General features: G+C 59.3%; 1 protein-coding gene across 12 annotated transcripts in view; it reads right to left on the bottom strand.

The window, feature by feature from the left end:
* Nucleotides 1-13,936, bottom strand: part of ADGRB2 (adhesion G protein-coupled receptor B2) — a 36,164-nt gene extending 22,228 nt beyond the window's left edge. For 6 of the 12 annotated variants that reach the window (XM_041764774.1, XM_041764778.1, XM_041764779.1 and 3 more), the window contains exons 1-2: nucleotides 13,538-13,935; nucleotides 5,911-6,727 (exon numbers count right to left, since the gene is read on the bottom strand). In XM_041764774.1, coding sequence (XP_041620708.1) covers nucleotides 5,911-6,712 — 802 coding nt within the window. In that variant the 5' untranslated portion in view covers nucleotides 6,713-6,727; nucleotides 13,538-13,935. Of the gene's footprint in view, nucleotides 1-5,910; nucleotides 6,728-13,537 lie in introns of those variants that run through there. The other 6 variants (XM_041764777.1, XM_041764782.1, XM_041764783.1 and 3 more) reach the window with 3 other exon arrangements.
* Nucleotides 13,937-15,248: the final 1,312 nt, after the last annotated feature.

Genomic DNA, 15,248 nt, shown 5'->3' with positions numbered 1-15,248 from the left:
CCAGGAATTTGGCTATACTGGTCTCTTCTGTGGCTGAGACCCTAGGCTGCCTCCCTCTGCAGCTATGAGTATCCTGGGCTCGTCCCTCTTGTGGGCACTGTGTGAGGATCTCAATCCTCTCTTGTACAGAGGGCCTAGCTCTGAGCATCTAGACAGAAGACAGGCATTCAGCAGACATGGACCAGATATCCCTGAGGGTTCCTCTACCCCAATCACACAGAGGCCACTCTGGTTCCCCCCTGGCACTGGCAGGCAGGGTGGGCACAGGCCTTCTGCCATCTAAACAGGACTGCAGGGCAGCCCCGGTGGTGCAGCAGCTTAGCGCCGCCTGCAGCCCAGGGTGTGATCTTGGAGATGGGGGATCAAGTCCCACTTCAGGCTCCCTGCATGGAGCCTGCTGCTCCCTCTGCCTGTGTCTCTGCCTCTCTCTCTCTCTCTCTGTTTCGCTCATGAATAAATAAATCAAATATTTAAAAAATAAAAAATAAAAAAAATAAACAGGACTGCAGAAACCTGCTATGCCACGCTTTGTAGACCCTGCCCCCAAACTCCACAAAGTGCAGCCCCCTCGGCCTCCTTTGTCATGAATGTGTTAAAAATAACCACGATAATCATCACTTCCACGGGGAGAGCAGTGCGATTTACAAAGCAGTCATCCCTCCCAGGGCTCTCTACATCCTCCCTGAGGCTGGCCCTGGAGCCCTGAGTAGGCACCAACAGATCCCCTTAAAACATGGCTCTGTCATGCGCCTCCATGGCTTCCCACCCCTAGCAGTGTATCAGAACGCCAGGGGGCAGGGGCACAGGGAGATGGCTTTGAACCTCCCGAGCTCTATCTCCAGTCCAATGCAACAGGGTATCCCTAGGGGACCAGGTGCCCAGCCAGAATGCCAGTTCCCCTCCAATGACGTCCTCCCCCAAGCTGCTGGCCTATCTGCCCAGCCTCTCAACAGAGCAAGCTGGGTCCCTGTCACCTCCCCCACGTGGCCAGGAGCTCCTGGACAGCAGGATCACATCTGACTCATCGGGCCTCCTCCACACCCAACCTCTTGCTGCCTTAAGTCCTTTGGCCAATGGGGCAGGGTCCCAGTGTCTGGGGATGGCAGTCAGAGCCTTGGCCCCATCTCCCACCACCAAGGCTACTGCCCAGTAACACCAGTCTACTAGATCTCCCTGTACTCACTCACATGCTCACACTTCCGTGTCCTTGCATGGGCTGCTTCCTCCTGCGGGGTTTCCCAAAGTAAGTGGTAAGAAATGATTTGGGGTGGCTCACAAACGTGCCATTAAATAACCCTGGATCATGGACTAAGGCAGTTCCCCCTTCCAAGTCTCTCTTAATCAGGACGACTTCCTGCCAATCTGCCTGGGGTAGTCTTGTACCTGCCCTGATGTAATTAATAGGACCCCTTCCCCTGCTTTAAAACCTCAAAAATGTCCCCATTTAGATGATAAATTATATGGTTGCTCTACTTTTTTTAATCCTTCCAAATGCATGCAAGATAAAGTCTCTGTACCGTCTGAGCCTTAACACATCCCCAGCACGTGCTCATTTCTCTAACAAACTGAGAGGAGAGACGAGCATCTAGCTAGAATCTACTAATGTAGTTTTGTTTTCACTATGGTTGTCTCTCCTGTTATTTTCTATTTCAAATAACGGATACTCTTTTTCCATTTATGATATGAAATTTCTTCCAAATATATCAAATTTCAGAAGCGGTTCAATTAAAAAAAAATTTCATGGGCTAATGAATTCTTATTTAATCCTCAAAACCCAACTCAGAATCACCTTCTTTAGATTGCCTCCCCACCCCTTCGTGTTAAAATCCCCTCCTCTTCCTCCTCCCTCGACATCTGACACATCATGCCCACTGCATTAAAATTATGACAACATGCAACAATTTATTAGGGATTTACCACCTGCCAGGCACCGTGCTAAGCAATGACCCATATTCTCTTGCTTAATCTTCCTATTACTCTATGAATAGCTCTAGCAGCCCCATTTTACAGGTGATAAAGTAGAGGTGAAGGAACTTTCCCATAGTCACACAGCTAATCAGTGGTGGGGTTGGGAACTGAACCCAGGGCTGGGCGACATTGGCCTGTGGCCTTGACCACTGTTCACTAGTGGTCACCCTCACCCATCATAGGGCAGAAGGTGTGTCTAGTTCACCTTGGAGTTCATTTACCCAGAGCCGACCCAAGGCCTGGCACAAACTCCACTCCAATAGACATGAAGATGTGTGTGAGGGGTGGCCTGGGACTCCGTCCTGCTGAGATGTCTCAGGAATCTGGGCCCAACTCCCCATCCTGTGATGGAGCACACAGAGCTCCAGCAGCCCGGATCTGGGCTGGAAGGACCTTCTAGGAAATGTATCACCCTCCCGCTCCCGCCCTGAGAGAAGCCTGGCCTCCCCAATGTCTGAGCACCCCTCGCCCCCCTGCAAGCAGGTAAGGCTGCACTTCCAGCAGACAAGGCTGGTGAAAAGAGGACAGCAGGGCCTGAGTGCTGGGAGGAGAGAGACCAATCTAGGACTAGGTTGGGAAGGTAGTACTAGTTTCCTAGAAGAAAATAGGGTTTGAGCAGCACTCAGAAGAATGGGAAGTTCTGGATAACTAAGGGCAAAGGGCATTCCAGGTGAGAGGGACAGCCCAAGCAAAGGCAGGGGTTCAGGGGCCAGTGAGTAGCCCCAATCAAGGGCAGGACAGAATCAGAGGGAAGGTTGAATAGCGGGTGTGGCTGGGTCTGGGATGGGGCCAGAATGCCAGGCTCAAGAGTCTGGGCCACTAAGGGGAGTATGGGGGCTGGATCAGGGAAGTGAGGCCCCCGTGGGGCAGCCCCCCGTCCAAGTCACACAGCCGCAGCGGCAGAGTGGGGATCTGAACTCTTGCCTCAGGAATGGAGCCTGGAGGATGGGGAGGTAGGTTAGCGGCAACCAGCCAAGGATGGGACAGTGTCTCTGAGGAGGCTGGGCGGTGTGGGAGAGGAAGGGGAGGCTTGCCAGAGCAAAAGCCACCTCCCCCGGGTGTCACTCTGCACAGCCATCCCTCCTGGCCAGTGCCTCATCGGGACTGGAGGGTCAGTGGGCAGGAACTACAGGGTGGCAGCCACTACCTCTTCCACCCGTTTCCTGCCCCGGCCTCGGCCAGCATCCGCTGAGCTCCTTCCTGCCTGCCTTCTCTTTCTTCCTCTCTCCCCACTTAACAGATTGCGGCAGCAAGATGGCACAAATTTATGGCTCAACTCACCAAAAATAACAAGAGATCTATCAAAGGCAGTTTGCGTGAAATTAACAGGCGCCTGTACCCTCTTGTCAAATGCACTCGGCTCTGAGGCAGGCCCAGGCACTCCGCTCCGGCACTGCCCAGCAGCTCCCGGCCTCATGGCTCTTCCAGTATCGACCCAGCCCCGTTCCACCTGGCCTTGCCATTCATCCTACTCAGGGCATCCCAGAGAAGGGAAGCATCGCTCCCCTGCTGTGCCACCTGGCAGAGGGGGGCTGGCACGAGGGGCTTACTCTTCCCCTTCTCCACCGATCTTATTCTCAATCTGGCATTTCCATGTGTGAACTAATTCTCCTGTAGCTGGTACATGTGTCCAGCCGGCCCAGTGGGGAGGGGGGTGGTGCTGCCACCAGGCACAAAGTGCCCTGAGCCCTGATGATGCCCTGGCCCTCAGACGCCCCTTGCCACATACAAAAGACTGAGCCATATGTCCATTGTCTCTTGCCCCTAAGAGATTGGGCAGAAGGGAAGAGATGGCAAAGAGGAAAAGTGCCTTGCCTGCCAGGGGAGAGGAAGGAAGTCTGGGCACCAGTGTGCTGTGCAAGCCCACTTAGGATGACTGATGCCATATCACCCCCTGCAATGCCCCACGAGGGCCCTCCCTGCAGGCAACCCCATGGAGCAGCCTGAAAACACGCCAAGCAGGACAAGGGGCATGAGCAGAGGTCAGGCGTGGAACAGCTGGGAGCCTGGGGCTCCCTGTTCAGAGATGATACCAGGCCTCATGCCCAGGCACAGTCAGCATCCAATCTCCACCCATCCTCAGTCCCAGGGGCCCCTGCAGAGGCTGTGATGATGATGGGGACCCTGGTGGCCTTCCCATCACCAGCCCTCTCTGACCCCCAAAGACACCCTGACTACCAATCAACTCCTGCTTCCGGCTTCTACCAAGCCCAGCTGGCTGCTCCTGGCTCTGTGCTCCACATGGCAGCCTGCCCAGATGGTGCCCGCCCATGAGGGCAGAGCCTTCCTTCGTCCACTGCGGACCACTGGGCCGATGGACCACAGGGAAAGCCAGACAAAAGAGCCTGCCCTCTGCTGAGCACAATGGGGGAGGCCCCCATAGAGTGATAGGCAGTGGCCGCCAGGCAGGAAGAGCCAATAAACCTCCTGATATACGCCTGGCGCTCTCCGCCGATGTTCGACAAAGAAGTGAAATTCAATTTCTTCCTGCAGGCACTAAATCCCAGGCCAGCCTCCAGGGCCCGTAACCTGCCCACGGCCTGGCTGTCACTCCGACGGCTTCATCGACCAATGTTAAAGGCCAAACTGCCAGGTGGAGAGGCTAGAGCAAGGCCACTGGGCACTTGCCATGGATAGGCATGGTGCCAGGTGTCTCCTGGGGGAGGCTGAGGAGCTCCTCCCCTCCCCCACTGCATTGGGAGATGCCACTGTCATGACAAGTAGCCCCTCTAATTGATTCAGAGATATCTCCCCATTTTACAGATGAAGAAACTGATGCCAACAAAATGGGATCCGCTCAAGGGAACGGTCAAAGGCAGTGCCCAACTCGAGGGCTCTGGCCTCCAAAGCAGGGGTGGGGAAAGGTCATACTCCAATACTCCTAGCGGTCCTCACACAAGACCCCTTGCCTCCCTGTAAATACTCTCAAGCAGATCTAGATGCCTCTTGCGACTTCCATCCCTGCATGACATCCTCATGATGGTAGGCCAACACCTGTTACCACAAATAAAGAAACTGAGGCCCAGAGAGGGAAGGGAACTCCCTTTTAGTAGCAGAGCTGGGGACTGTATCCTGGATCTGCCTCCCTCCCAGCCCACTCCCTGCCAAGCCCCCTGGCCAGTCACCAGCCCACACACAGGATCCAGATGAGGGGCTGCAAGAAGGAGGGTAGGCAGAGGGTGGCTGTGGTGAGGGAGCTGGGGTGGGAGCAAGAGCAGGCAGGACTCAAGGGCTCGCAGAGCTTTTGCCCAGTCAGCAGGAAGCTCTAGCAGCTGGCAGCTTCGGTCCCAGAAGACAGGGGCCCAGAGGGGGAGACAGGGGATGCTGGGAGCAGAGCCAGCCCAGCCCTCCAAGGCAGCCTCGAAGCCCGGGCCTCTTCACCCAGGCACATTCTTCTGCACCTCCCTCTGCCCTGACCCTGGGGCCACTGCCAAAAATCACTGACCCATGTGGACAGGAACACATCCCTGCTCCCTGTCTACTCTCCAGCCTCCAGGCAAACTTGTCAACTTGCAGTGCCAAAACCTGCCACAGTCACTCCCAGCTTGGGGCCTTTGTTTGCACTGCTCCCTCTGCCTGGAATGCCCTCATCACTTCTTTGGCTTGGCTGGCTTCCACTTGTCCTTCAGATCTAGGCTCTTGTATTGCTTCCTTCAGGAAGTCTTCCTTGATTGCCCAAGGTGGGGAGTCCTCTCCCTGGGTTTGCCACACTGCACTGTCTGGTCTCTGTCCCCCACTACCCCACCAAGACTACAAACCCCTCAAGAGGAAGGCCTAACCCAGATCCACTTCAGGGACCCCAGCATCGGGACAGAGCTGGAGATGGAGGGGATGGGGGCAAAGGACCATACGAATGGCCTGAGGATCTGCCAAGACTCTTGTGCACCCTCAGAGCCCCCCCCCCGGACACACCCACCCCACCAGGGCCCTGCCCAGACTCACCATATCTCATCTCAGTCGTAAACAGGTCATTGCTGCTCCCTGAATGCAAATCGGCCTCAGCAGGTGGGGCCGGGCCCCCAGGCACCAGGGCATTGGACAGAGTGTGGGCAGCAGGAGGGCCTGGAGGCGTGGTGGTGGCAGGACCAGCCCCCGCCTCCCCAGGGCAGCTGCAGCCCGGCTGGGCGAAGCCACAGGCCCTGCCGGCAGCGCGGCCGCACTCTTCGCTCCAGCGGCAGAGCACGCCACAGGTGAACTGGCTGGAGTTGTTGTTGTTGATGAGCAAGACCTCGACGAAGCGGAAGGCCAGGGCGGCCGGGGCCAGCAGGCGCGGGGCCTCTGAGGGCTCTGCCGACAGGCACAGCTGCACGAAGTTCTTGTCGAAGTGCAGGAAGGTGAAGGGGCCTGAGCCGCCGCACAGTTCCAGCCCCGCCGCTGCCCCCTCCTCCTCCTCCTCTGGCCGCCCCGCCTCTGCCTCGGCCTGGGCCCCCGCCTCCTCTGTGCTAGGCCGTAGGCAGGTGAAGTTGACCAGGTAGTGGTCCAGGGGCAGCAGACGGGGGGCGAAGTGAGTGCACACCTGCTCCTGGCGGTTGAAGCGCAGGTAGAGGGAGTACTTGGTGGGGTCAGGGTTCTCCAGGGTCCAGGAGCAGCCTGAGGCGATGGTGGGAAAGAGGTCCTGCAGTGAAAAGGCCCCGTAGAGCACGCCCGAGGCCAGGGCGGAGCAGGCGCTGGGGGCAGGGTCGAAGGCGGCGGCCAGGCGCAGGGACAGAATCACAGATAGTAAGAGGGGACAGGCTGGGGTCATCCTATGTCCCTTGCCCTGCGGAGAGAGACGGTGGTCAGCAGTCCCGGGCACTGTGAGCACGGCTCTAAGTCTCCTGTTGCTTGCTGCAGGGAGTGGGCCTCGTGGTTAAGACTCTGAAGTCCCCCACGCCCACCTGTGTGATCTTAGACAAATAAGGGACTCGACTGCTCGGAGCCTCAGTCACCTCACCTGTAAGATGAAGGCACAGAAGAGAGCCTGACTCTGTGAGCCCGTGAGAAACATCAGCTGTCATGCCTGTCACCCTCTGATTCCTCGGTGGGTCCCACCAGCCACAGGCACCCGGCCTGACACGTGGATCTAGCCTCATCCCCGCCACCCAGCTTGAATGCTCCAGAACCTTTGCCCTAAGTCGTAGTGTATCGTGATCAGCTGTGAGGCATGTCACGCATAATCCAGCGGTAATTGCCAAAGGAGCAATGTTTGACAACGATTTGCTTTTTTATAAATCAGAGCAATTCAAGGTTATTCCCAGAACAATGTCATTCTCACTCACTTGCTTTACTGAGTGGGTGAGAAAGGGGAGGAGTTACCACCGGTGTGCCAGGGACTGCGCACAACCTGATCCATGCCCCTGGAGGGCGTCGCAAGTATGAACGTCATGTGTATCACGGCTGTGGAAATGGGAGTGGGAGGCATCTGCAAAATGGGTGCAGTATTGCCCTTAATCCCTCTTCCCTTCCTGCCACAGGGTTACCATCCAAGGCCTGGCTTGCAGCCTGCTACCCGTAGTGAGGCCACCAAGCCATCCCCCAGCTCACAGCCCTTGCCCGAAAGTCCCTAGCCCCAGTCACCACCTCTATCCCGGGCTCTCTCCCCAGGGCTAGCTCACTCATCTCAGGAGTCTTTAAGCTCCTAGGAGCGGAGCCCAAAGTTCACTGATGTCTCCCTCCCTGCAAAGTGCTGCCCTAAAGCCGAACTCCCAGCAGGTGTGAATGTACTCCGGGGGTGGGCAACAGCGAGGACCTTAGCCATACCCTGACAGCCACACAGAACGGTTAGGCCCAAGGGGACAAAAGCTGCCCTCCCACCCACCAGGCCAGGACAGAGACACTGCCCACCCTAGCTGCCCAGAGAGCAGAGCCTGGCACCTGCTTCCAGCCCTGCCCCCGAGGTGATCCACACTGCCTCCCTCCTCCGTGGCGACAGCACAGCTCACAGCACTGAATGGGCCCCTAGAGCCTGGCTGCTCCACATTAGAGGAGAAAAGATGAGGCTCCGAAAGGGGAGGCGACCTGCTCAAGATCACACAAGAGTAGTCCAGCTGGGACTGGAACCCAGGACCTGAGGCCTCAGCCTGGAGTTCCCTCTTACCCACCAATAGCCTCTTGCTCTGTCCCCTTCCCTTGCCCAGGCTTCAGGACAGATGGACAAGCCATTAGCTCTGGGAACTGAATCACAGAGAGGATAATTCACAGGTGTGGCTGGATTTTCCCAAGACCCAGAGGCTCCCTAGGCACAGATTTCCCCTTGGCTTTTCAGGAGCCTCAACAGTGGCTGGAGGGGTTGGGTTGGGGTGGGAGGGCAGGAATTAGAACCCCAGAATTCCAATCCCTGTACAGCTTCCATGGAACTCCTCACTGCCCCAGATCCCACACTTGCCCCTCCCCAGCCATAGTGGTAAGGGGGGTTGGGGGGGGGACAAGCTCCAGGCAGGTTCATTGACTGGGAAGGAGCCACCCCACCATCCTCTGAGACCTATCTGGAGTTATTCAGCAGAAGTCAGAACAGGCTTTGTCTCCCTTGCTCCCACCAGAACTGAAAAACAGGACACAAGACCCCTGGCCTTCCCTGCTCCATATCATGCCTGTCCCAAACTGTTCAACCCGCCCAGCCTGCTGCGGCACCAGGGAAGCCAGTAGCTGATGATGAGTGACATCCAATCCCCCCGCTGCCCCCAATTATTTTTAAGCAGGCTGCAAAATTCAGGCCATAGCTGCAGCTCAGCAGAGGGGAGGTGGGGGCTCATTATAACTGGTCTTGCCTCCCCCACTTAGAGCAGGGTCGGGAATCTACATACACACAGAGGCTTGAACATCACTGTGCTGTGCAGGCATGCACACAAAAGCACATATGCATAGACACATGCAAAGACAGGTGTCACCGGCATTCTATATGTGAACAGATACACATATACAAACACACACATAGATGAGTGAAGCCACAGATGTGTGAATTCACATGCACACAAGGGTTTAGGCTCTCACATGGACAAAGTGTAAAGAGTCAGCCAGACACTTGTACACATGCAGAGATGCAAATGTACTCTCGTGTGAACACACACAGGTTCTTTGAGACTTAGCATATGACAGCTAAGTGTCAGGCAGGATCTGACTTACTGTTCCTTCCTTTGTGTGCTCCTGAAGCTGGGAGCTCAGAACACCCCTCCCAACCCCACCTCCTGGGCCTCAGCTGCTCCCTCCTCCATAGCCCCGACCCACCAAGAAGCACTAAGTCCAGATTCCCAGAGCCACAGCCTGGCTTCTGTACTTCTTTAGAGCCACCTCTAAATTCTGCCCAAGCCCCCTCCAGCACTCAATCTCCTTCAGACACTCCCTTCACACCAATTCGGGAATTTCACCCTGGGTATGTATGACCCTGGTGGTTCCTGCTGGGACATAAGACCTCCGGGGAGGGGGGGGGGGGCTTTTATATATATAGATATATAGATATATCTATAGATATATCTATATATATCTATAGATATATAGATATATATCATTCCCCCATCCACAAAATAAGGCAAAAAGCTCGATTCCAAGCTAAGTCAGAGAGAGACTCTCCTGGGAGGGGGCCTGGAAGGATCCTAACCTCACAGGCAGCCCAGGTGGTTATTAGCCATGATCACCCTCCCTGAGCCTCAGGCTTCCGGGCTGTGGAATAGAGACCATGATCCCTGCTCTCAGGACTACTCCTATCTTTTCATTCAGCCTCCCAGTGAGTTCCCCGCACCAAGCCTGGTGCAGGCAGAGCAGAGCACGCACATGGTCCCTTCCCCTCCTTCCCAGAACCTCACAAACTCTCCCGATTTCCCGCTGAGGTCCACCGCTATCTCTGGGAAGGTCCTTTGGGCTGAACCCTGGAAATGCCTCTGCCACCTCCAAGCCCAGTAAAGCTCACAAACATGCACCAGAGCTGGAGAGGATAGGTATGGAGCTCAGCTCTGAGGAAGAACTTCCTGGGTCGCGAGGTTAATGGAGAGGATAATCTAAAGGCCTCCTCCCTCAGGACTTCAATGGGCTGAGATGGGTGAGCTGCGGGTTGGCATAATCCCAGTCTCAGAGATCCCCCCGACTCCCACACCCACCAGCAGACCTGAGAATCCCACCCTATGCCCAAGCACACGGAGACCCCGTTCCTCCCAGACCCTGCAGGCCTGGCGGGCTCCGGACTCCCCTCCTGCACTGAGGAGGGAATCGGAGGCTTTTGCAGCAGCTGGCAGGGACAAGACGGGGGGACGGAGGGGGCACCTCAGGGCTCGGGCTGGGTCTCCGGGATCCCGGGGATCGAGCCCCTTGCGCCCCGCCGGCTGGGAGCAGCGGCGCGGGTGGCGGAGCGCGGGGAGCCCGGGCCGCGGGCGGGGGAGGGGCGGCGGTGGGGGAGGGGGCGCGGCGGTGCGCACGTCGGTCGCGTTTATCCACCTGGCAGCTCCAATTCGCCCGCCCGTCACTCACCCTCCGCCTCCCCGGCGCTCGCTGCGGGGCCCAGCCCGGGCCGACACGCGGGCGGGGACCCCCCACCCAGGGCCTTCGGGTCCCCTGTCCATTTACTGGCCGGGTGGCCCGGTCCCCAAGGACCCCTCTCCCGGAGCTCTGGTCCCCAGGAGGGTGCACACCTCCATCCAGCTCCTGGAGCTGGTGGGCAGGACCGAGGCAGGGGGCTCCCCCCCCCAGGGCGGCCCCGCCTTCTCCACCTGGCAGAGAGGGCCGCTCCTCTTCCAGCTCAGGGGTCTTCCGGCCCGGGGAAGCCCCCCACCCCCACCACGAGGAGGGAGACTTGGGGGGCGGGGGCGGGGCCGCGAGGGCGGCGGGGGAGGGGGCGGTGACTCAGCCGCCCTCCGCCCGCCTCCCCGGAACTTTGCAGCAGCTGGAGCCGTTGCTACAGGAACCGAAAGCTTTTGTTCCCCAATGTCAGGGCTGCCCGGCAGACTGGAGGCTGGGAGGCTGCCACTCCCCGGTGGGACCCAGGCCCTGCCACCCTGCCCAGAGGACTTCCAGCAGCAGAACGCCACACATTCGAGCCCTCTCTCTCCCCCTTACCCACCCTTCACCAAGCCAATCCCGGCAGAGCCAGGTTTCTTCAAACTCTTGGGGCCCTTAGGCGGGGGCGCCCCCTAACTCTGACCTGGAGCACTAAGTGTCCTGGAAAGTTCCTGATGGCGTCTGACCTCCTGGGGAGAGGTAAGAGGTTCCTCTGTGCACCGTGTGCTCCTCTGTGGCTGATTTCCTACCTCGGGCCCCTCTTTCAGGCAAGCCTACCTTTGGGCACCTTGACTTGGGTTTCTTCCCTGCATTGATCTTACCTGCCCAGCATTTATACTTGAACCAGAACCTCAGAGACCTTGGCCTGGTTTTCACTGATGCCCCTCTGGCCAGAGCTGATCCCAGAGCAGTCCAGGGGGATGATGAAGGATGGGTGAGGGAGGGGAGAGGCTGACAATCACAGGCTCCCTCGACCTACTCTGGTTGCTGAAGGTGTTGTCTGGCTTTATTATCCTGGGGGGTTAGGTTGAAGTCACTAAAACCCATTCTGTACTTCTCTGGGAATAGGAATAGCTGGGAGAGGGGCCTGACCTTGGCCTTGAAGACAAACAGCCCAATAAACCAATCACTGTTGAGCGTTACTAGGTGCCAAACACCTAACAATCTAATTTCATTCTCCCAGCAACTATATGAGGCATTTTATCCTGACCCATTTTAGAGAGGGCCAACTGAGGCTCAGAAAGGTTATGTAGCCTGCCAGGTCACACAGCTTTTGAACCCAGCTCATCTAACGAGAAGCCACTACTTACTCAGCTCCATTACCTGGGTGTTGAGAGGGAGAGAAGAGGGCAGAGACCAGCTGGGACCTCACTTTGGGTTACAGAAATGCCTACCACATACACCCACCCCAGGCTAGACCTATGCCTTTCTGAAGAGTGATGGGGGAGGGGAGTCAGAAGAGGAAGAAGAGGGGGAAACTCTGCCCATCTCAGTCCAGGGAAGACTTTCCCTCAAGCCTCACCACCACCGCCATCAGGGCACACCCTGTACAGAGTCCACACTGACCCCTATGGCAGCAAAAGGGGGGCACTCCCCAGGTGCCTGCTGTCCCAGGGCCAGGTGGACTCCCCCATCGCCTAAGCCATGCCCAGACCAGATGAGCCCACCTTTGCCTCCATACCCCACCTAGTGGAAACTGCCATAGGGTAGACAGAGGCTCCCTGAGGACACCTGCCCAAGCCCAAACAAGCCCATCCAGACCACCTCAAATCCAGGGACTAGTCCTGTTGGTCTATCCCTGATAGCTCAAAGGGCTCCCGAATAACTGCTGGGATGAGCCCTCCACCCCACCCCACCCCACCCTACCCTACCCCCAGAGCATATGGCCCGGCAACCGGGACTGTTCCCCCACGGCTAGCACGAGGGGGCACCCGGCCTCGCCCGCCAGCCTCCTCTTCCCCCAGGGACTTCCCAGCGCCAGTCCCGCAGCCGCTGCTGCTGCTCTGGCTGCGGAAACCCGGGGTTACCCGCGGGAGGAAAAGGGGCGGCGGGTCCAGAGCTGCGGGCAGGGGGCGCCAGAGGACGCCCAGGGGCCCGGCCGGCAGCTGGCAAGGCGGGCAGGCGGGCAGTATCTCCGGCCCGGGAGCCCCTCCCCCCGCGGGCACCAGACCCTTCGCCCGCTCTGCACCGGCCGCGGCGCAGAGGACTTCCCTCGGACCGAGCTGACTGCGGGAGTGGCCTCCAACTTCACAACCTACAACCCCCCCCCGCCCCCGCCCTATCATGCCAGCCCCCGGGGCTGCGGGAGGGTTCGTTTGGTGCCCGGCTCTATGCCCCAGGGGTGGGAAGAGAAGGATGGGGGATGGACAGACTCCGACCAAAGATGGACACGGGAGCCAGGGATGCAGGGCCGGTGGAGATCCTGGCCCAAGAGGAGGGGGCTCGAAGCCGACCCGGGGGACACGGCCCCAAGTCCAGGCTGAGGGGGAGGAGACTTGCAGCAGAGATTCGCGAGGGATAGAGAGACTCCAGGCAGATATGGGGGAGGATGCATCGGGACAGAAATAAGAAGGGAAGCATGGTCGCGGTACTGGCGCGGGGAAAGGCAGGAACTAGGGGCAGACGTGGATGGGGACAGGAAGGACTCCAGGCCGAGATGAAGTGGAGGGGAGGAGCAGGGTCCGGCATCCAGACGAGGAGGGGGGATACAGGGGGAAGGCACAGTCGAGCTGCAGGTTGGAGAAAGGGGCTCTAATCAAGGTGGGGGGCGCACTGCCAGGATCCAGGCTAAGATAGGAAGAGACTCGAGACAGTAATGGGGGTAAGGTCTGGGTCAGGATTGTGGGGGAGGGCTTTAGCAGAAATGGGGAAAGGGAAGTGGATGATCAAGGGACTCACCACCGATGAAAGGGGCCTCGGCCCCAGGCTTGGAAGTTCCCAAAGAGATGGGAGTGGGTAGATGCTGAAAGAACTCAGTTCGGGAGAGGGAGGATTCAACAGAGACGGGCTGGGGGAGCGCCCCGAGTCCGGGCCGGTGCGGAAACTCGGGACCGCGCCGGGAGGGCTCGGTGCGGGGCCGGGTCGAGGTCTGGGACCGAGCACTCACCTGGGCGCCGTCAGCAGCAGGAGCGGGGGCCGGCGCTGGCGGAGGCAGCCACGGGGCGCAAGTTTGCCATCCCTAAGGCGGGGGCCTGGCCGGGCGCGGGGGGCTCGCGGCAGCGGCGCCGAGGGGCCGAGGCTCCCGCTCCGCGGAGCGGCGGGTGCAGAAAAGGCGCCGCGGAGCAGCGCGGGGCGGGCGGGCGCCGGGCCGGGCGCGGGCTCCTGCCGCCGCCTCCTCGCCGCGCCGCCCCCCCGCTCCCCGCTCCCCCGCCCCGAGCACCGCCCGCGCCGCGCGCCGCCTCCTATTCGCGGGCGGCGGCCGCAGCCCCAGGCTCCAAAAGCCGGCGCCGCATCCTCGGTCTCCGAGCGCCGCCGCCACCACTGCCGCCGCTGCCGCCGCCGCCGCCGCCAACCCCGGTTCCTCCGGCCGCTCCGGCCGCTGCCCGCAGCGCGCGCCGGGCCGAGTGACGGCCGAGGTGGGACGCGGCGCCTGCGCGGGCTGGGCCCGGGAGGGGGCGCGCGCCAGGCCGGGCGCGAGGAGCCGCGGGAGAAGGGGCGGGGGGCGGGGGCGACGCGCGCCGCCTCCTGTTAAAGGGGGAGCAGCGCCAGCCGAGCCAAGCGCACCCTCCTCCTCCCCGCCCTGGGCCCCCAGGCGCCGGCGCGGGAGAAGCCCCGGGTAAGCCCCCGCCCCGCCCGCGGCCTCCTGGACCGCAGGATGCGGCGGTCCGCGACGCCCCTTCAGCGATACCCCAGGCCGGAGGCTGCCCGCCCAGCCAGGGTCTCCGGGGGCCCCCGCGGGGGGGGGGGAGGGCTGAAACACTTGCCCCACCCTCCCCCGTATGCACTGCAAATTGCATATCCCTGTGCATGCGGGTGCCACTCCCGTGCGCTGAACTTTGCATATGCTTATGCACACAGGTGCCCTATGGGTGCACTGCAATGTTGCCTGGCTCTGTGCATGCAATTGCTACATACAGACACGATGTGTTAACATGTGCTCAGGTCCTGAATGTCTGTTGGCTGTTCCTGTGGGTAGACACGCTATGTGTGTGCAAGCTTACAAGTGCCACATATGTGCTGAGTGCTGTGGGTCAGTTGTTTGTAGAGCCACATATGTACACTGCAGTGTGGTATGTTTGATGCATACTCTACTGTAAACTGCAATGTTGCATGTCCCTAGGCACGGGGATGCTACACGTGTGCAGTGTGTTACATGTTTTCCTGAGTGCCTATCTATTCCCACAAGTGCCTTTTCCTGTGCCAGGGGCGCCCCCATGTTGCATCTGTTTGCGTAGAAGCAGCCGGAATGTAAGGACCTGCCCCCTCCCCAGCCTGGCACTGTGCGGTTGGGTGGGGCCAGAGCCCACATGGTGAAGGTGGTTCCCAGGGAGATGCCTATGGCTCAGGGCCCTGGTCCGGTGGTTTTGTGGCCTGGGCATGTTGCCACCAGGAAGGTGGGCAGACCAGGGACACACCACTTCAGCCAAAGACAACTAGGTTAATCAGATGGTTCTGGTCAGAGGAAGAGCCAGCAGGGGGCAGCTTTGCAGTGAAGGTTGGGATGGTTTCAGGAACCCTACTTTTTGAAGGTTCTCTGGCCAAGAGGGGGCTGAGCCTGGGAAGCAAGGAAGTCCCCAGTCCACGCAATCCCAATCCCACCTCTCCACTGAAGCTCCTTGAGTTGGGTCACCCTGGAGACTAGGGCAGAATGAAAAGGC

The sequence above is a fragment of the Vulpes lagopus genome, chromosome 8, assembly GCF_018345385.1.
Source record: "Vulpes lagopus strain Blue_001 chromosome 8, ASM1834538v1, whole genome shotgun sequence".
Taxonomy (NCBI): domain Eukaryota; kingdom Metazoa; phylum Chordata; class Mammalia; order Carnivora; family Canidae; genus Vulpes; species Vulpes lagopus.
This window is presented reverse-complemented; position numbering and strand designations above follow the sequence as displayed.